We start from the raw sequence: 21993 nt of genomic DNA, 5'->3' as shown, positions 1-21993 counted from the left end.
TGTACAATAACCTTGGCTATGTTTACATTGACATCAGTTATCAAATTATTTGCCTTAATCTGAATAAGACTATAATATGATTAAGATGTTTACATGAGTTGCTTTTAGAATGTTTCTTTCATGATCTCCATTTCCTCCAGAGTTTCATGTAATTCCAGGTGTTTCATTTTTAATTTGTCAACTATAACTGCATTTTGGAACTTATACTTTCATTCAGGAACATATTATGCATGCCCCTCATGACAAACGAGATATTGGATACGAGTATGAACTGCTGGAGGAGTGTTGTTTTAAAGGAATTTGATAGTACACGCTTTATGAGGAAAATAAACTGCATTTCATAATGCAGGTGTCTGTGGTTCTTTACTGAGTCAGTAGGTGCAGAGAATAGTGTCAAACTGCCGTGTGTGTGCAGAGTATCCTGACGAAAAATGCAACAAAAATCCGACATGACGGTAATAGTTTGATTGCGGTGTTCACATGTCTGTACTACACTTCAATCAGGCGACTATAATCAGCATACTCCACATGCCTTATTTGATTTCTGTTCAGTTCGATTATGACCTTAATTTGATTAAATGAATCAAAAATCACTGTGTACATAGACTCTTTATCAGAGTATTGTCTTAATTATATTCAAATTTGATTATTGTTGTCTATGTAAACATACTTACTGACAAATAATGCACATTTGCCAATAATTAGGAAAACTCATTTGAAGATCACCAGTATTGAATTCATCACATTTTATTAAAGTTCTTTGAACACGACTTTTTAAAACGGTCAACATTTTTGAAGATATACTCTGACTTGTTTAATGTCTAAGATGTTTAATGACATGTTTAATATTAAGAGTAAGTGAAATGTTAAGTACAGTAAGGAATTTCATGGTGCTATATACAGTATGCAGGGGTATGAATCACAAAGGTGCTTGTTTCAAAATTAAGGGTACTTTAAAAGTCCCTAGAAGTCCTTGAATCTGCTGTTCATGAAAAAAGAATAAATTTAAGAAAAATCTTTAATTTAATTATTCATTTTTTTTCTTCAGCTTAGTTTCTTTATTTATCAGGGGTTGCCACAGCAGAATGAATTGCCAACTATTCCAGCATATGTTTTACACAGCGATTGCCCTTCCAGCTGCAATCTAGTACTGGGAATTAAGAAAAGAAAAATCATGAAAAAAACAACAATTCATCTCAATCGGGTATACATAAGCTCAAATAATTGAATTCAAAGTAAAAACTGAGGGGGAAAACATCCTACAGCAAGTAAACTACAGCAAGTGTCTTACTGGAACCCAAAAGAATGCAGCACCTATGGGTGAGACAGCAAGTTTTACTGTTATGGTATAGGGATGTCAAAATTTATTGTTTATTCGGTGCACCGATATGCACACGCGGTCACTTCGGTATCAGTTTAGTAATAATCATAACCGATTGTTATGTACTGACGTCATTTATCCCATATGCGCTATGTCGCAGTAGCTTACTATGGCGAGGGAGGCGAGTGGGAGTCTTTACAACGCTGTGCACAATTTCACTGCATGTGTGTTTGCTGGACAGTCTTTCACTGACACTTACAGCAGAAGCCCCTATTTCACTGCGATCGAGAGAATGAAAGTAAACTCCATTTCTCTCTTTCTTTCTCCCTCACCCACTGTGGCCCATTTGACCTTCTGGTGTGACTTTTCCTCTCCTCTCGGCTGTTACAGCGATACTTCAGGATACTGACACGAGGGCATGTCTGCAGAGTTTTCACCACAATGTCTATCATAGATCAGCCGTGATCGCCACTGCTGTTTATCAGTGTCACTCATCTGTAAAGAGCGCCAGCACATAAGAGCCAATCGCAGCCCTTTCTGTTGAGCTTGTGACGAATCAAAGGGGTGTAAGAAAGAACTCAACTTGCTAGACAAGGCTCAGAAAGCGAGCGGGATATTATTTGTTTATTTGCTATATGTTTGTGTTGTTTAAATGTACAGTTTATATATCTGACTGTTTGTATTAAAGGACAAAATTATATTACAAATAGTATTTAAATATATTTACACACTTTAATACAATAATTGCTGTGCTGTGAAGAAAATATAAAATTGTGTTTGGAAAGCATCGTCAATGCACCGTGATGCACAGAGATATCGAATTCAACCAAATTGATGGCATGATAATCGCACCCGAACCGAACCGTGAGACCAGTGTGGATTCACACCTCTAGTTATGATCCCTAATTTAAATACGACTCGTGAGCCAAAGACATCGTAACATAAATAAACAACGGCCAAAGTGCTCCAGCTAAATTATTTATTAACACAACATAATCAGCAAACAGTCCAAAATGACTAGAGATTAGGAGCCCAACAACATAATAAAAAAACAACCAAACAAACCTAAAGCAGGTACTGTAGGATCTCCCCACTCCAAACAAATATCAAAGGGTAACTATCAAGGAGAACACAACAATAAAGCCGTCAAAAACTGTGGTGGCATGGATGAATGAGGGATCGCAAGAAGTCCGCTTCTGTCTGTTTTAAAGGCCTGACAGCACCAAATCAACCAATAGAGAACTGAAAAAGGAAAAACAAGATCAATTGAAATAATAATTATGGGCAGGAGTGAACGCCACAAGTAACATTTACATTGGTTTCTCATCTGTTAGCTGTTATCAGTCTCACGCTATTGTTTTCCTTTTTCCTTTTTTTCCTTATAAAAACACTATCATCCAGTTTTTCTTTTGTTATTTGAAAAAATTGGAATGCCAAAAAATCATTTGTGGTACTTTCTCATTCACTGCTCTCTAAGTTTATCTAACTATTGCAACTTTCACTGCTGAGAAACCCATAAATGTGAAAAGGGTTCAACAACAACATTACTTCATGTTTGCTGCATAAATGGATAATAACATGATACAATGTGCAGTTTCTAAGCATTTGGGCTTATGGGAAACCATCAGGCCCACTCCAACACTGTGTAGGCGAGTTTTGGATGGTATAAAATGTAGTTTATTCTTCCATTGCCAGCTTCCATACCCCTATTTCTCAGTGTTTCATAAGCTGTTATTGTTCAATGGGAGGTTGGGGTGTAGCAGCTCTCTGCGCTGTAAACACAATTGTCTCCATGTTTTCTCACCTTAACTGAAGCAAAGTTAATGTTTCCTGTGTTTGGCTGTAGAGTAGGTGTTCCCTAACCCCTGATGGATTTGCTGTTGTGGATTTTTTAAGCCGAGGCTGTTAAATGTGCTGCTGCCGCTGCATCTCATCTCTGGAACCACGCAGAAAAGCTCCGACTGCGTTTGTAAATTTATTACACAGCTATTTTTAGCACCGGGGTTTATGCTGCAATGTATTTATCCCCCAGGAAAAACACTGTGCCAGCACAAGCACAGTTCGTGAGATGGTGTGTTTCGTCTTCTGGATCTATCTGTTTTGTTTGCATAACCCATCACAGATTTATCAATTAGCAGACAGTTTTCTCAAATTATGTGTTGGTGCTGTATTGGGGATAAGTTCACAAAGCTTCTTGCAGGATTTAAGCCTACTACTTTTCAATTGCCAAGATTTTTCACCAGTTTTATTCTATTAAAGGATTACCTAGAATAGTTTCACCTAAAATATATTCAGTTAAATATATTCACCTGAAATATTTCAATACTTCACCTAAAAATGTAAATTCTGTTACGTACTCACCTTTTTGCATTGTACCAAACTCGGAGCACAAATGAATATATCAGTGTTGAATGCGTATTTTTTTGGCAATAACCAAAATACATTGTATGACACATAATTCTTTCTTTTTCTTTTAAAAAATTAACCATGCAAATTAACCATTATTTGTATGGTTTGTATTAACTATACAAAATAACCATACAAATTAACCATACATTCTTTAGAATGAACCATACATTGTATGGTTAATTCTTGCTTTTTCTTTTAACATGTTTTATTCTTTTGGAAAAATTTTATTTTCTCAGTATTTTAGATTTTTTTTAACCCTCAGATTTTCATCCTAATGGAAAGCTCATTTATTCAGATGTTGTATATATTATAAATTATGTAGATATATTTGTTTATTGTGTAAATCGTAAATTAAAATAAAAAATACGCAATTACAGGATTACATATTCTTGTATCACATTTTTTTTTGAGTTCTACAAAATACTTTTTGTGATCTTTGACTGGAAATGTCATGAATAATAAAGCAGAATTTTAATTTTTGTGTAGACTAAGCCCTTAAACCAAATGTCCTTGTTGCTTAAATAGCCCTGTGATCTTATAGATTATTTTTTATAACTAACAAATTGGATAAATTTAAAGGAGATTTTCCCAGTACTTCGATTTTTGAACACTCAGATTTTCAAATATTTTCCTATCCTAACAAATTAAATTATGGAAAGCTTATTTGTTTAGATATTTTTTTTTCTGTTATATAGATTCTAAATTACATTGATATAAATCATATTGATTTAATTTGTAAATCTCAAATAAAAAGACACAATGACAGGATTGCATATCTTATCTATGTTATGAAAGTAAATTGGTTTCAATAAATGCTTAATCTCATTTTTCCAAAATACCTTTTGTGCTCTTTGACTGTCATTGAATAAAAAAATAGATGTCATTGAATAAAAAAAGTGAATTTTCATATTTGGGTAAACGAATATCCTTGTTGATTAAATAGCCCATTTATCACATAGAGTTTTTAAAAATAAATATTTGAAGAAATTTAAAAGGACATTTTCTCAGTATTTAGATTTTTTTAACCCTCAGTTTTTTTTGTTTTTTTTTATCTATGCCATATATTGTCCTATCCTTACAACATCAACGGAAAACTTATTTATTTAGATCAATTTATTCTGTTGTATAGATCATAAACTACAGTATATAGATATAAATCATATTGTTTTAATTTGTAAATCTCAATTTTACAAAATGAACACTATAACAGGATCACATTTTTTTATGTGATAAAAGTGAATCACTTTCAATAATTGCTTAATCTCATTTCTCCAAAATATATTTTTTTATTTTTTCTCTTTGACTGGAAATGTTATTGAATAAAAACAATGTTCATATTTTTGGAAACTAAGCCTTTAAAAAAATGTTCTTGTTGAATAAATAGCTAATCTGTAGTACAGCCATTAGCTCAGATAACCATATTGCCATCAGTGCAGGAAGGTTAATGTGGCATAAAGATGGTATTTTCCTGATGGAACAGTTAGCTGACAATAAACTCTTCCCTCTTTTCCCCCCTACAAACTATCCGCAAAACCAGCTCCGAAATAGGCATGGAATGCTCCACTCCATTGGAATATTTTAAGCGTAGTGCAGTGACTGGAGCATGTGGGGATAAATGCAGTGGACATGTCTGACATGCCTGTCATTCTCCTGCTGTTACTCAGAGAGGCAGGGACCAGTTTCCCATCAGCCTCTGTGCTCTCCAAAATTGGGATTGTGGGAGAGGCAGCTTCTGTAATCCTAAAGCAGGGGTTCATAATCACAAACGTCTCATCATCATAGCTCAGTTAATCCTTTGATGAGAGCACCCTGCCCTTCTGTGAAGATTTTGATAGCTGCTCTAAAATGAGGTTTGCACAACCTCATAACATCTCAATAGTACAGTTACTGTAGTAATAAGCAATTCCCATTTAATCTTCAATAGCTTTAACAGGCATATTGGTTGTCCGATTTAATTTGTTCTTTTAGTTAAGCAAGCCGATATTGGTATTGCTTGTACTCTGAGATAGTGGGTCAGTTGGCATTTCTGTGTGGAGTTTGCATGCTCTCCCCGTGTTTGCGTCGGTTTCCTCCAGGCGCTTCGGTTTCCCAAACTAAAGCTAAATTGTCTGTAGCGTATGTGTGTGAATGTAAGAGTGTAGAATGCAGATGGAAGAGCATCCGCTGTGTAAAACGTATGCTGAAAAAGTTGGCAGTTCATTCTGCGGTGGCAACCCCTGATTAATAAAGGGACTAAGCTGCAAAAAGAAATTAATGAATAAATTAATGAATGAATATGAGTGATGTTGTGTGCTGTTTTTCATCTTTTAAATAGCTTTTCGATTCACAAATTTCTTTGGAAGAACTTTTAGTTCTATTTTCTAAACATAATTAGACATAAATTTGAATAGAAAAGCAAAGATTTCCAAGACAACGTGATAGTTTTGGAGAGATTTGTAATTTATTGAAGTGCACGATCTCATTCATAATAGTGGGCAATGACAGTGGAGCCAACTTTTTCTCATGAATAAATGTGCAGAAACGCTGAAAATCTGATGACATCACTGTGTACTGGTGGCTATTTATCACTCCAAATGTAACCATTTGCCTCATGTCCTGTGACGTTGCTTCAAAATGTATTTTTGAAACCTTTTTAATTTTTTTTATTTAATAGTGAAATATATTCATCCTAGTTGTGATTTTTGCAACGTCCCACATGATTATATATACGCCAGTATTTAAAAAAATGTTTAGGGTGTATGACCTTTAAAATTGACTTTAAATGTACTTGTACATTTGTAAAGAAACATTTAGTGATCACTTCCTTTTTGTTTTTTTATAGGGAGACTTCAATAAATAAATAAATAAAACCTGGTAAAATGGACATGGTAAAGTGTAAAGTTAGTAAAATTTGTAATTCTCTTTTAAATAATTCATAAATCATATATATATACTTATATATGTAGCACAAAACTACATGAGGATTTACACATCAAAGAGGGTTGTTCAAATCACTATCTCCGAGTATAAATCAATACCAGTAGCGGCTTGCTTAAATAAAAAAAAAAAAATTATATCAGACAACCAATATGCCTGTAAATCATTTTTTTATAGTTTAATATGATCTATTGTCTGAGTTGAAGTTGTAAATTACAGTGCAAAAACCTGGTAATAAACTTCCAGTACTTTTTTCTTAACTTATTCATTCATTAATTTTCCTTTGGCTTAATCACTTTATTAATCAGGGGCCGCCACAGCGGAATGAACCGCCAACTTATCCAGCATAGGTTTTTCGCAGGAGATGCCCTTCCAGCTGTAACTTATCTTAAGGAAACACCCATACACACCCATTTACACACACAGACTATGTTCAATTTAGCTTATTCAATTGACCTAATGCCGAGTTCAGACTGCATGATTTTCAAAGTAGTCGTGTCACAGATGTTTTCACACTGCATTAATTATCTGGGCTAGCATTTCGTCGCTGCTTTGTTTACACTGCAAGATGGATCAGAGACAGGGGCTTTCACATTGCATGACTTTACAATAGGAAGAATCAGCGACAACTTTATCCAAACTGAGTCTCACAGCCAAAAACACGTAGTATATCTTTTATCATTAACTACATAACGAGAAACGAGCCTTTAATGGGGTAGAAAATGTATACATTTGCTCACCTGGGTTTGAAGGCAATTAGCAATTTCTACTCAACTTTCTTTTTTAACTTTCTGTATGAAACGTCAAACAGACATGGGTGCTCCTGTCAAACCTCCACTAGTTTTTCCTCCATTTCTTGGGTCCAAATAAACATAAAATGAGCCCTTTTAACTTCTCCCTCAACCTCCCGCTGGCCAGCAGGTAAACACACACGCAAGTGAACGCTGCTCTCTCATTGGCTGTAGGCAATCGCCAATGTTATTTTCAGTCTAAACTCATTTCAAACGGCAGACATGGTTTTAAATCCCCGTCTGCTCCAGATATTTAGCTTGCCAAATATCTCGCAGGCATCGGCGACTCATCGGCGATTCTCTCAGATTGCGTCTTTGATAGTTCATACTATGTGATTTTTTACTCACTTGCATGAGCACCGATTTACCTTTGATTTTAGGCATTTGTCTGCGATTTCTCAAAACCTGTCGGCGAGTCAATACCGGGGCTAAAATCATGCAGTCTGAACTAGGCATAAAGCGCATGTCTTTGGACTTGTGGGAGAAAACGGAGGAAACCCATGTGGACACGGGGAGAACATCTAAACTCCTCACAGAAATGCCAACTGACGCAACCAAGGCTCAAACCTTGCTGTGAGCGGCAGCGCTACTCAATGCACCACCGCGCCACCTACATTATCAGAGTTAAAGTTGTAAATTACAGTGCAAAAACCTGGTAATGAACTTCCAGTACTTTTTTCTTTTAATTTATTTATATCTCAACTCTATATATTATTTCTTAAACAAAGTATACTGTTTGAAATTACACTAATGCCAATAAACGTCACTTTGTTAAACTGCACAGTTGAATTTTCAAGATCAAAAATTGACAGAGCAGAGATCAAGTTCCCTTAAATCAATTCTGTAATAAATAAATTGAAGAAACCCGTGTATCACGAAATACCGAAGCTGTTAATTTTACAGCAACACTTCATATGGCAGGACACATTGAGTCGTATTGCTACTCACTTTGTTGCCATTTTTTGAAGCATCATCAAAATGGTTCATTTCCCACAGTGAATGAAAAGTTATCCTTCAATCAGATCTAACAGTTTACATCTATGATTTAGGACTTTTATCTCATCCTATTTTTATTGACTTAAATTTTTCATGATAAGCTATCACGCTTTTGTAAACGTGTCTTATCTTGCAGATACATTTAATCTGGAGTTATTTTCCAGAGGCAAGAGCTACATCAGCTTGCTAGACCTCGTGTAGTCGCTTTTTATACCCAGAACAAGACAGTAGCACAATGCCTTGCCGTTAGAGCCATGTCAGAATGGCGCTTAAAATAAATAAATGATCAGCCAGAAACAAACATCAAAGCATGTGTGTGTCTCTGTGTGTGTGTGTGTTCTGTGCTGCGCTTCAAAGGGAATAGGACCTTCACACCCACGGTTCTATAGAGAATAGCGTGTCTATGTTACTGTGTGTCAGTCCATTTGTGTGTTAATGAAAAAAACAACAACTGCATAGCTCTCTTTGTAAATATTAATCTGCGCCAACCTCCCTTTTACAGCCCATACTCAATCTGGGCCGCTTTGTCAGTGTACACCTGTCCCCTGACAGCCCAGTCCAATCTACTTTGCTCAAAGTCAGCGAGTGAGGTTTCAATAGTCATTTATCATTCCCTAGCATCTTCTCATTCATTTCTTTATCTTCATCCTCGGTAAATCCCCAGAAAGCGGAGCAGAATTCTTTCTATTATGTTTATAATGTCAGAGTGTTATCTAACCTGTGATTTTCTTCTGTCTTTCTTTCAGCTTTTGCGCTCTCTCGCTCTCTGCCTTTGCTCGCCGCTGGGCACATCATCTGCTCCTGTCTGTCCGCATAGGGGGATGTCTGTCCTCTAACTGCCTCTCTCTCTCCACTAACTGATAGGTGTGTATGCAGGTGAACTGTGTATGAACCTCGCCTCAGCCTTTCGTTTTGGTGTTTTATTCTCTTTGTGATGCCTCCATTACCGTCGTTTTGTCACCTTTCGCTGTGGAAGAGAAGTCTGAGGTGGCGTGCATTGCATGGATGATGTTTTCATGCTGGTTTCAAGTCGGTTTTGTGTCAGTCTGTGTGGTGAATTTAGTCTGGAGCCATTTATGCTTTGTGCCATACTGTATGTGACTCTTCATTTTCAGTATGTTAAGCATGAACTACATGGCTTTTTAAAGGTTAGCGGTAAATAATCAGATTTAAAGGGATCCTTAAAAGGATAGTTTACCCAAAAGTGAAAACTCTTATCATTAATTAACTCTTCACTTGTTGTGTATATAGCTTAGTCCCTTATTTATCATCGGTTGCTACAGCCGAATAAACTGCCAACTATTCCAGAATGTTTTGTGCAGTGGATTCTCTCCCAGCCACAGCACAGTACTGGGAAACACCCATACACTCTCACATTCACACACAAACTCATACACTAGGGCGAATTTTGTTTACCCAATTCACCTTTACTTCATCTTCTTAGATTGTGGGGAAAACGAAGCACCTGGTAGAAACCCACACCAACACCGGGAGAACATGCAAACTCCACACAGAAATACCAACTGGCCCAGCCAGGACTGTCAATAGCCGCGTTTCCACTATCGCGCCTAAAGCGAGCGAGCCAGGGCGAGCCAAGGCCATTGGGGTTTCCACTGTCACTTCCAGGGCCTAATCGGGCCAAAGCGGGGCTTTCTTGGGGCCAGCAGCCGACCTTTTTCGGCCCGCCGAATACCTTGGGCCAAGGAGGGCCAGCTGGGGCTTCGGGGCGGAGTGAAAGGAGAGGCGGGCAGTTTTCTGATCGCACATGAGTACATGCGCCAAACAAAAAAAGAAATAAGGGAAAGAAAACATCTAGCCTTATAGTGTAGGGTCTTTTTGCGTATGATCGCCCTTATGTTTCCCTTTTAAATGTCAGGCTGCTGCATAAAATAATAAAGTAGTTTTAATTTATAGTGACGTTTTTTGCTGCGTCCTCCTTTATGTTTCAATAACGCATAATAATCTTTACACCATATTAAAGACACAGCAGACAGTAAAGGTTTTCGAGAGTTTTTGTCAAGTTTAAAATGTTTGTTTGTGCGTGTTTAGATGCCTGTATGTGTGTGTGAGACCGGGCAAGAGCGCTCCTTCACAGCTCTGTTATGCCGGGAGCGGCTTTTTTCTTTATTTATTTTGGAGATAATACACAAAATAAATACAACAGAAAGACATAAAACTTAACAAATTACGTGCCCACTTTCGTAGACTTTAAACAATATAGTGTCATATCTTGATAAAATAGCCTAAGCTTTATTGAAATATAATTTAAAGAATTACAAATATCAGATATAAAATCACATTAAATGAATTAACCAATATAAAATAAACAAAAGCTAGCTATAACAATGTAGCTAGCCTATATACAATACATAAATCAAACCGTTTTAAAGCCACATATAGCCTAACTTTCATTTTACAAAGACCTGTCTGAAAAAAAGATTTTTGATATTTTCTAAAAACAATAATATTTATATAAAGTATACTTATTTATACAAGTAAATATTTATAAAGTATTTAGATACGATGATATTAATCAAATTGCGCAAACAGAGCATTATTTCGGTGAGTGAAAGCAGAATAGCCTATACCTTTTTTTCTGTCACTCAGTCCTGCGCAGCGCTCGCTGCTTTAAACGCAAGGGGGAAAGCCCAAACACAAAATGTGTTCTATATCCTCAAACAAGTGTTTAAGTTTTTATGTGACGTGGTTAAATTTATAAATGAATCTTTAAATGAAGAGCTTTAGTGAATAGCTGCTGAGCGCAACAAATATGGCTATATTTTATTAGGCTACTCGCTCTTATGCTGAAACACTTAACACTTCTATCAAAACGAGGATGTTATAAAATACATGCCATATCGAGTTATAAAGGAGAATTTCTGTGGCTTTATATTATGGATGTGTGCGCTCTCTTGGGTCCCTCCCTCCAAATGTAATGAATGGAAATACACAGGTCTATGCGTATAGACATTTCATGTACTGCTGTACAGTAACGTGTCGTTTGTTTGTCTCGGTTGTCTTCATTTTAACGGTTTCGTTTCGTGATGATTCTATGGTGTGCTTTATCTGCCTGTCCTGACTCCCGCTGAAGTGGGCGGGTTGTGTGACGTTTGATTCGGGGATGTTCTGTGGGCGGTGTTTGCGTGACGCGCTGTGAGCTATTAGCCCCACAGTGGAAACGCGACATGATTTCAGCCTCATTTCTCAACCTCCCGGGCTATTGGCCCGACCCGGCCCGATTAAAGCCCTGGCTCGCACTGGCCCGATAGTGGAAATGCGGCTAATGTGTCAATAAGGTTAAACATTATATATATATATATATATATATATATATATATATATATATATATATATATATATAATGTTAGAGAAAAGATGACATATCACAATTTTATATATATATATATATATATATATATATATATATATATATATATATATATTTTTTTTTTTTTTTTTTTTTTGTGATATGTAATCTTTTCTCTAACAATTTTTGATGTTGAAATGTTTGACCTTTTTGACATATTTACATTGACATGTATGGATGATCTGGGTTGATTTAAATTACAGTACAAAAACCTGGTAATGAACTTCATTTAAATTCTAGCCATTTCTGCTATGGAAGTCAGTGAGTACCAGCAATCAGTATTAACTCAAACAAAATATCTTCTTATGTGTTCAACAAAAGAATAAAATGCATAAAGGTTTAAAACCACACAAGGAGGAGTAAACGATGAGGTCATTTTAATTAAGTGTAAACTATCCATTTAAGCTGAAAATGTATGTTTTGTCTTCATTTACTCACCCTCATATGTTGTTCCAAACTAATATAAGTTCACTTTTATATTCAGAACTCATAATTGTGTGTAGAATGGAAGTGTTTGAGGACCATGGCTGTCAAAAAGGTTATTTGTTCAGTTGATGTATGTAACAGTAGTTCACCACAAAATAAGGATTTTCTGTCTCTTTTAAATACTAGGTATACTTGCATAAAAAAAAATAATAATAAAATAAATAAATAAATAAATAAAATAAATAAGTACAATTTAGGTGGGATACAGGTTGAGGAAAGATTTAGGGTTAAGAGTTGGTTAAAGTGTAATGCATGGACCAACAGTGTAATTCTAAATGTTATTACAGGAATTAATTACAGATGTACTTGCATGCAGGTAATTTGTACCAAATGATTAAAGGTGCAATAAGAGATCTTGTAAAATGCTATGTTAGCTTGAAATTGACATTCAAAGCCAGGAATGCATAAACATGCACTAGACATCTGTACTGCAGTACAATACATCACGTAACATTTACCAGAAAGAAAACTTGATAGAATAGGGTGCAAAGAGATGTGCTATTACATATTTTGTCTGGGAGTTGGGACAGCCTATCATAATGTTCAAACATTTTGATTAGACAACTTTTCTTGGTCCTACAACTTTCACAGAATAAAGTAAAGTACTAAAGTACTCTGAGTAGGAGAAGTGGCCAGCAGAGCAGGGGAGAAAGAGGGGAGTGAACAACTGTTGTCAGTTGGCTCATAAAATGAGACACAAACCGCAAGAAGACACATGATTTTATAAGTTTTTTTTTATTAAGTTAAAATGCAAAGAAATAAATAGTAATATTTGAATGTCCTGCTATATTTGTTATTTGTAATTTCATAAACACATAACCACAATTTATAGCATTATAAAGATAATTGTGTATATATATGAACACTTTAAATATGGAGGACTTCTTTCCTTCTCAATCCCCGGGTCTGAATGCAGACACAGTGCATAGCAGTGCAGCAAGTCTCTAGCCCTATCTATTCCAATCCTTAACCCTGCCGGTAATCTGGAGGATTTAAAACATATGACGGACACAGCAACACAGATATAGGGGATGTGTCTGAGGGGTAACACACTCAACTGATAAAATAAAAAGTCTGCCATTCTCCAATTCTCCTACAGCTCTCTTGACAAAAATGCTTGCTGCAAACCAACAGCTTTGCTGTATCAGCCCTGACAGAATCGCAGGGAAAAACGTGGAAACAAACACATACGACCTGTGCCATGCGTGGACACTGTCTCACCCAGTCATTGGGTCTCATTGCTTGGCAGGTCTGCCTTGCCTTCGGAAACCACGTGCTTGCATGAATAATTAAGAAGCAGGGTCTTCTCATAGGATAAAAAAACTTAGCCATGAATAATAAGAGAAACTGACATGTCATCACTCCACTAGCAGATTTGCACTACATCACCGATTTTAATCCCACCCCAAAAATTATTTTAAACCCGGAAGATGAAATTAGCTGACAAAGGGTGTCTTGAACCTTTAATGTAATGCATAAAATCTGCCACTAACTGCTGCTGATTTTATAACAAAAATCCTTTGGATGACTGCATAACTCTCTTTATTATGAAAGAGCACTGCGTAATAGATAAACGTAAACTTTAAATACTTTTTATTCACCTTCTGAGGTCTGTACATTAATGACAGCTGTGCTCACCATTCACTTCACTGTCCAGAAAGTTGACATTCTGCTATCAATAACTCCTTTGTCTCTCACTGAAGAAAGAGTAATTGGTGACAGAACTGACATTTTTGGCTGAACTACTGTATCCCTTTAAATGGTTGTTTCTTCTGTCCCGGGTCCTTCTTTCTCTCTCCCCCACTTACCCTGCTCTGTAATCAGCATTTAATTTTGTGGGCTGCTATGGAAGACTATGACGTGCCGTCAGCCGCTAGTATCCTGGCATCAGTCAAAGAGCAGGAGGCACGCTTCGAGCGTCTGACAAGGGCTCTCGAAGAGGAACGCCGCAATGTCTCCCTGCAGCTGGAGCGCGGCAGCCTGCCCTCTGATCGACTGCTGGGTGGCAACACAGGCGGAACCAACCAACCACTGGCCTGGCAGCAGATGGTCATGCAGGTAAAGCCGGCCATTCATCGTCTTCAATATGTGAATCAACCCAACAGCCTCATACCTCACAGCTCCATGTCTGTTGTTTTCATGAAATCGGTCCTTTTGTGTCTCACTTGGTGCGAGCTGTTTTTGGCTGTGCTGAGTTATTGCTCTGGATGTGGTCCTACAGTGACTCTTCATCTATTCCCAGGATGAGTCGTCTTGTTTCACTCCTCATCTCTCTCCATTTTCATGGTATCTCATAAACCTTTTTGGTTTGCTTTGGGTCTTTTGTTATGCTGAGGCAAATGAGTTTATGTGATGCCATCCCAGGGTGGACAGCTAGAGTCAACAGGAGAGGATATAAAATTCAAATGAAACTTTGATGACAGTCATATGTTCCAAATTGCTAAAAACACTATTGGGACACATACATTTCACTAACAAGTAAAATTGGTTGTTTTTGCATTGTTTAGAACGAATCCAATCTTGCAGTTTATGAAGATATTTTGAAGCAACATCATGGCAATGAAATCATTGTGTAAATTCTAGCATGGAGATTGGCTGTCTGTACTAGCCGGTACAAAGTCCCGTCATTGAGTTTTCAGCATATCTGTTCATTAGTTCATGAGAAAGACTTGGTTTGAACCAATCAGCACACTCTGTTGTGAGTGAGATGCAACTTTATTTATATGCATGATATAGCTTTCACGAGTTCGCACTTGCATTCGTTTAGGTATAAAGCGTATTTGGCGTGCTGTCCGGGGGGAGGGCTCTGAGCTCGAGGAGACACCCCAACTCGAGTTATTCCCCTTATAAGGAAACAAAGAGGAGTTGGGATTCGAGCGAAGTATCTAGCCCGGCCCCAGAGCGCTCCCCCCGGGAATGAAATGCAAGAGGTGAGGTGACGGGGTGGTGGAGGGATGCTGAAGTCGTGAGATGCTGCAGGTAAGACAGCTTTGGTATATATAGGCGTTGCTCAGAAACTGATTTGATGATGGGATAATTGTCAATGACGTATTCGATACTGAAACTTCTGCGCATGCTCCTCCCGAAATTTGTTTACAAACATCACTTGAAGAAACTTTTTACCTGTTACAGTGTTCAAAGAGATGCCACATTTTGTTGCCAACTATAATAAAACAAGAAGAAGAAGAAGAAGAAGAACTGTTCGGAGACATGGGTCGTCAATGTTAAGTTTATTAATGTGCCGCAACAAAGGTTTTGTTTCCATTTCTCTGCAATGAAAGCACAACTTGAGGACCCAAGCAGTTGGATTACAGTGGTCTGCTAACATGCGACAAAAATATGTTAATAAGGAACTATTTTATCCTAGAGCTTTTCAACCTGAAAATGGTGAAATTTGGATTTGTCACTCATCTACTTAAAAAAAAAAAGACGTTGTTCAGTTCGTGTTGATTGTCCTGTCTCTACAGATTTGGTAAGTGTGCAATCTTTGTTTTTGTTTATTCAGTTATTTAGTATCGTCAGCAGTACTCTTTAAGTTATTTAAGACATACTGTACCTTAGTCAAAATTATTTAGTTACTACGTTTACGGTAATATCACTACAATATTATGGACTAAAAATCTTCCACTTCCACAAAGCTCTCAGATCCGCTGTAAATGCTGCTCTCTGAATTAGTGTCTATCTCCCCAACATCTGTGTTTGTGTTGACACTGTAGTTCACATAATGAAGCTACTCTTTTCATGCAAACCCTTCTCTCTTTTTGGACTCAACCACTTTCCTGACTTTTTTTAAACTAGAGGTTTGAAAACACCCTGCTGAGACAGGGGGGTTTCATGGCCCTTTAATGAGGAAAACTAAACACTGAGTTGTGGGTAGATATAAAGTAACAACTTGTATGTCTTTGATGGGGTTTGCCAACTCATGGAATATATTGATTATCATTGGCACTTGAGCAGTAGTGAAATATTGTAATAGTGAATTCTTATTTGGGCTGTACAGTACGATATTAGAAAAAAATTATGTGATTTGAATACAATTTGAATTCAATTTCACCAGATGACTTGAATAGTTTTACTTGGAAAGAATTCAGTCATTTAAATTGAATGGGATGATGTTGTAGAGGAGTGAATCAGAGGCCAGAGGAGAAATTGTGCCTAACTGAGCTTTGTTTCTCTCATGTTTTTTTCCTTCACTTTCGTCAATTGGTGAAGTTTATTCCAATGTTGCCACTGGCTTGCTTGCTTTGGGACTTGGTTTTGGTTTGGAGCTGCGCATCAAAGGATTTGCTCTTTAGTGTTTGGATTTTCAGAAGTAAAATTTACAGTAAACTAAACTGAACTTCAACTCTAAAAAACTAGACTGAAACAGTTTCAATTTACTAGAACTTCTATGTTATGACACAATCTACATTGTAAAAGCGCCATAAAAATAAAGATGAATTGAATTGAACTGAATCACGCATACATTATAAGAAACAATTACAAGCGCAGAAAAGTAGCATAGAGCAGGGGTTCTCAACTGGTTTGGCCATGAGACCCAAATTTTTACATGGTCATCAAGCCAAGACCCAAACTTTTTAGGAACTATAATACAATTTTAGGAATTATAATTAATTTGTGTTCATTTGTTAACATAAACAAGTAGTGACAGATACATCATACGAAATGACACTGAGGCTTTAAGTCTTTTTTTGTCATCAATATATATATATCCATACTTTACATATTCGGGAACATACTTGCACTTCGACATATTTGTTGCAATAATTAAATGAAATTTTACATGTCAAACGATACGGTTGCCGCGCACGCATTTCAAAATAAAAGTCTGGTACAAGCAAAATAAGTAAAAAATTTAACAGATGTTGTTTTTTTGACCACACACTCCGCGACTCACTGAAAATGTTCCCCACTAGTTGAGAAACACTGGCATAGAGCAAACATAAAAGTTAAATAAAATCAGGTTTTCTTGGTATTCATTTGCAGAAATTGAATAATTAAATGTAAAATAACACTGTAGTCTTCGTTGTATAAATAATTCAATTAAACGTATCTTTGTATCGATGTATCTTTGGAGATATGAACATAGTGTTCCACACGTGTATATACAGTACATATTATTATATTATATATTATTTTATTGATGCACATTTAGACTGATCAAACAATTTAGCTAGGTCTACATATGTGCGTTGGTGGTAAAAAATCATTTTAATTTGTTGGTAGTAGATATATCTGTATACTAAAAGCATCACATCATTTATTTCTAATGGACTCTAAAGGTTCATATGAATTTTAGTGTTTTCACCATACTGTAATTCGATATCAATCTGTACTGAAATTTTTTAAATATCCATTTCCTGCTAACATTTGAGCTCTGTTGAGCACGTTTTGCCTTTGTGTTCGCATGCTCAACAGAAATGAATGTGACTGATCGTGAAGGTCATCAGTTCACCAAACTCACCGCTATTTACTAAGTGTAACAACAGAAACAGGAACACTGGAGAGTTTAAAAGTCACGAAGATCAGCTGATCTGTTTATAAGCTGACAAATGAGCGATACACTGATGAATCGACTGATCTTCACGGCTTTAAAATGCTCCAGTGGACGTTTTAAAAAAATCAGTACTGATTGGTATCGAATTCCAGTATTGTGTCAACACTAACATTACATTTACATTTAGTTATTTAGCAGACACATTCATCCAAAGCAGTGATTATTCATAATCCTTCATTGGTGATATGTTTGGTTTACAACTAGCTCTTTTACTGTAAATTACCTTTATACATTTGCCTGTAAACAAAAGCAAAGTTAACAGTAAATGCCAGGCACCTTGTCACTGCTTCAGATCTGTCTTGTCCTCTGTGTGTTTAGGCTGTGTTCTGTGGCCTCACCTGCCCATAAAGCCTGTGTGTTTTACACCCCTCTGCCTAACCTGACAGCTTGAAAATTAGCTTGCCCTTTTATGTGTCGGTTACTGTCATGAGGGGTTGCATGTCACAGGATCAGTTTGCAGCAACTGACCGGTATCTTCTGTCTAGATGTCTGTCTTTATACAGTACTGTAAACTGTGGCTTTATTTATTAAGGAGAATTATAACAAATATCACATGATTAAAAGCTGCTGGTTTAGGTACAGTAGCCAATGCCATGGCAGTGATATGTTGATGTACTGGAGTGGTTTTAGCTACTGTGGGCCAGCGTGTCTTGGGTTGACATGTTTGCAGACCTTGTGGCAGTGTCATGACTGTGTTTTGATGAGACTGCTGAATAATTCATGATTTTTGTGTATGTGTTTGTGTGGGACCAGTGATTTTAGGGACAGCTAAATATTATATAGCACTAAAATAGTTGCAAAAATAATGCTAAAACATGGATATGTTATTATCTTAAGCTGTATAGCACAGAAATATTATAGTTAAAAGTGTTACAAAAATGTAGGTGCATACTCAATGTCTTTTTTTAATCAGTGGCTTTATTTGAAAAAAGAAAATCGCTTTTAAGGTAGTTCTCTATGCAAATACATTTTAAAAGATAATCCATTACTTTGATTTGAAGGTAAATCTTTATCACAAATTCCTGGTGTTACTGTAGATGTCACATTCAGAAATCATTCTACAATGTTGATTTGCCTCTCTATTTGGATCAGTTATTAATAGTGCTAGAGCTTCACGATATTGGAAAATTCTAACATTGCAATATTTTTTCTATTTTGCTATATATATTGTGATATGAATACAATTTAACCATATGACTTTATATCTCTATTTGAAAGGAATTTTAAAGGTTAGATCAGTTGGGATGATTTTTTTTGTGGTCCGCCAACACATTTTTAATGTTGTTTGTGCTATTTGTAGTGCGTTTGCACGTGTTGTGAGTATTTTCATGCGGAACAATCTATAAATACAACCAAGAAAAAAGTACAATTGAAATAAAGCGTTTTATCATTTCCTGAGTCTTACCGTATTGAACTAAATGATAAAATTCTAAATAATTCAATAAGATTATTTATAGTAAAGGCCACAAATGCTACAATTTCTTATACCTGAATGCTTTTAAAATCATTATACAATCACGGGCCTTAAAAAACATGCAAATGATAAATTATAACACAAACTCAACATTGCAATATCCAGCGATGTGAGTATTGCGAATGATCACATTGCGATATTGATGATGAAACTATGGGCCCTATCATCCACCCGGCGCAGTGTGGCGTAAGACATGGCGCAATAGTCTTTTGTAGTTTCAGCTTGGCGCAAGAGTCGTTTTGAGGTGTTGCGCTACGCTGTTTAAATAGCAAATGCATTAGCGCTCATTTGTGCGTTGCAAGTCGTATATGTGTCCCACACTGCTATAAACACTATTAGGACACCTATATTTCACTAAAAAGTGTAAATTGGTTGTTTTTGCGTTATTTCAAGCAAATTCGTACTTTCGGTTTGAAACGAATTTTTGAAGCTGCGTCACGGTCATGACATAATAGCGTTGTATTCCAGCGTGCAGACTGGGCGTCTGTGCCAGAGTGAGTCTTATTACGTCTTACAGTGTGATGCATTAATGCATGAGTAAGGCTTGGTTCAAACCAATCAGCGCGCTCTATTGTGCAACTTCATTAATATTCATTAGTGTCACAGTGTTTTCACGACAGAGACGCCACGTTGTGTTGGCAAAACAAGCGTGAAGTGTTGCTTTTAAAGTTTGCTGCCGTTAAGTTTTGTTTTCATTTTCTCTCTGTGGCGTCACGTGTGGATTAACAGTGTACGCGACGCTCGACAACAATAACTTACGTGTCTAAGGAGGATTATTGTTTACCTGAGAGCTGTTCTCATCTGCAAACGCTGAGATCCGGATTCGCTTGTAGTATTCTCTTAATAAAGACGCGGCTCTAGTTGCTGGTGATTGTCCTGTCTCTACAGATTTGGTTAGTGAGCGACCAGTACTCTTTGTTTATTCAGTTTGCTCGTATCGAACTAAGTTAACTATTGCACTGAGTCACCGAGTGTAAACACGTTAGCATCACAACCAAACTTTAACCTCGTGTAGGGTTTTTACCGCATTTAGTGACCGGAATAACACACGCGGATTTCTGACGCTACCTGCCGTGTGCATCTAAGTTTCCGGGAAATGCGGAGGTTTTTTTTCTCTCATTCGCCGTGCGGTATCAAACATTGCATGAAAAATACACGCTTAGAGCAGTTCCTCGAATCAAATATCTCGTTTGTCGCGAGGGGCATGAATGAATTCCCTGAATGAAAGAGCCAAACTGCAGTTAAAGTCCAACATTTAATAATTTGGCAAATGCGTGCAAATTGCAGTCTCGTCACAATTTTTTTTGTCCCCTGATTATTCCTCGATTGCCTCCGATTGGTTTGATTTTCTCCACTGTGGTTTTACACTTGTGGAATTTACATGCAAACAAGGAAACAGTGGAATCTGAGGCTCGCAGTGTGCCCCTTTCCATATACTGATCTTTTATTATTCTATTATGTTCTGGTATACCCAGATTTTTATTCTAGGGCACCTTTAAATTTGCACTTGGTGTTAATTATTACAACCAGCATTAATGGCAGGATAATAGCTTTTGTGAATATAGGTGTCTAATCTGGATTTAATTTACTTGGTTACTTTAGTTGGTTTAACTGGGAAATCTCAACTTTTTTTATATTTTTTAATCAAGCGTTTGCAGTGTTAAAATGAACAATAATTGTCATTGTAACAATCTTGTATCTTGTCCACATTAAAGGGAAAGATGACTCCCAAATTTAGATTCTGCCATCATTTACTCACCCTTCATTTGATTTAAACCTTTATGATTTTCTTTCTGGAAACCTGTAACCATTGACTTCAGCGTTGTTTGTTTTGAAAGTTAGTGGTTAAAGGTTTTCATTGTTCTTCAAAATATCTTCTCTTGTGTTCAACAGAATAAGGAAACATATAACCACTTCAGGGGGAGTTAATGTTGAGTGTATTTTTTGGGTGAGCTATCCCTTTAATGTTGTATTGGAAGGTGCATCAAGTGTCGATAGATTTGATTCCCAAGGAACCAAAGGACTCCCCTCATTCACTGCTTCATCTTGTCTGTTTTTTTTAAGGGGCGACATTGATTTATTTAGGTTTTGAGCCTTTATTATTCTCCTCGAGGCCTCAGAGGTCACAGAGTGACAGAGAGACACAATAGAGCTGCGTCAATGGCAGACCCCGTCTCTTTCACCGCAGCTCTGACACCATAGACAGCTTTTTCTTTAAAGTAACCTCAACTGTCCCACATGTAACTAACGCTCGGGGGTCGTGACCTGAGGCATCGCTGCTTCTTCTTCCTAGAATCTGGAGCTTCATTTAACATTCAGGAATCGTACCTGGAGGATTGAAGCTTTTGGTTCCTGTGACTGAACTTTACCGGCTCTGTCTAAATGTTGTTGAGTCTGGAAGGCCTGTGGAGAGCTTTGGAGAAGAGATGCAGCTTTGATCAGTGCTCTCTGTGAGAAGACACACATAGATGGTTTGATATACACCACTGTTCAAGTTTTCTCGGCCTTACTGTACTTGTGCTTTGGTGTGGAGTGAGAGGAACTCAAAAAATGATTTCAGTTTGTTCTGTAAAAGTTAAGAATACAGAAGTGAAAATTTGCACACTTCATATTTATATTTTATATTATGTGTTTCAACGTTATGTTAGATTGGCCTAACATTAAAAAACCAATGAA

General features: G+C 36.8%; 1 protein-coding gene across 27 annotated transcripts in view; it reads left to right on the top strand.

The window, feature by feature from the left end:
• arvcfb (ARVCF delta catenin family member b) overlaps positions 1–21993 on the top strand; it is a 423234-nt gene that overhangs the window by 178288 nt on the left and 222953 nt on the right. For 26 of the 27 annotated variants that reach the window (XM_073950724.1, XM_073950712.1, XM_073950705.1 and 23 more), the window contains exons 4-5: positions 9180–9297; positions 14111–14344. In XM_073950724.1, the coding sequence (XP_073806825.1) occupies positions 14132–14344 (213 nt within the window). In that variant the 5' untranslated portion in view covers positions 9180–9297; positions 14111–14131. Of the gene's footprint in view, positions 1–9179; positions 9298–14110; positions 14345–21993 lie in introns of those variants that run through there. The other variant, NM_001128534.1, reaches the window with a different exon arrangement.

The sequence above is a fragment of the Danio rerio genome, chromosome 5, assembly GCF_049306965.1.
Source record: "Danio rerio strain Tuebingen ecotype United States chromosome 5, GRCz12tu, whole genome shotgun sequence".
NCBI lineage: Eukaryota > Metazoa > Chordata > Actinopteri > Cypriniformes > Danionidae > Danio > Danio rerio.
This window is presented reverse-complemented; position numbering and strand designations above follow the sequence as displayed.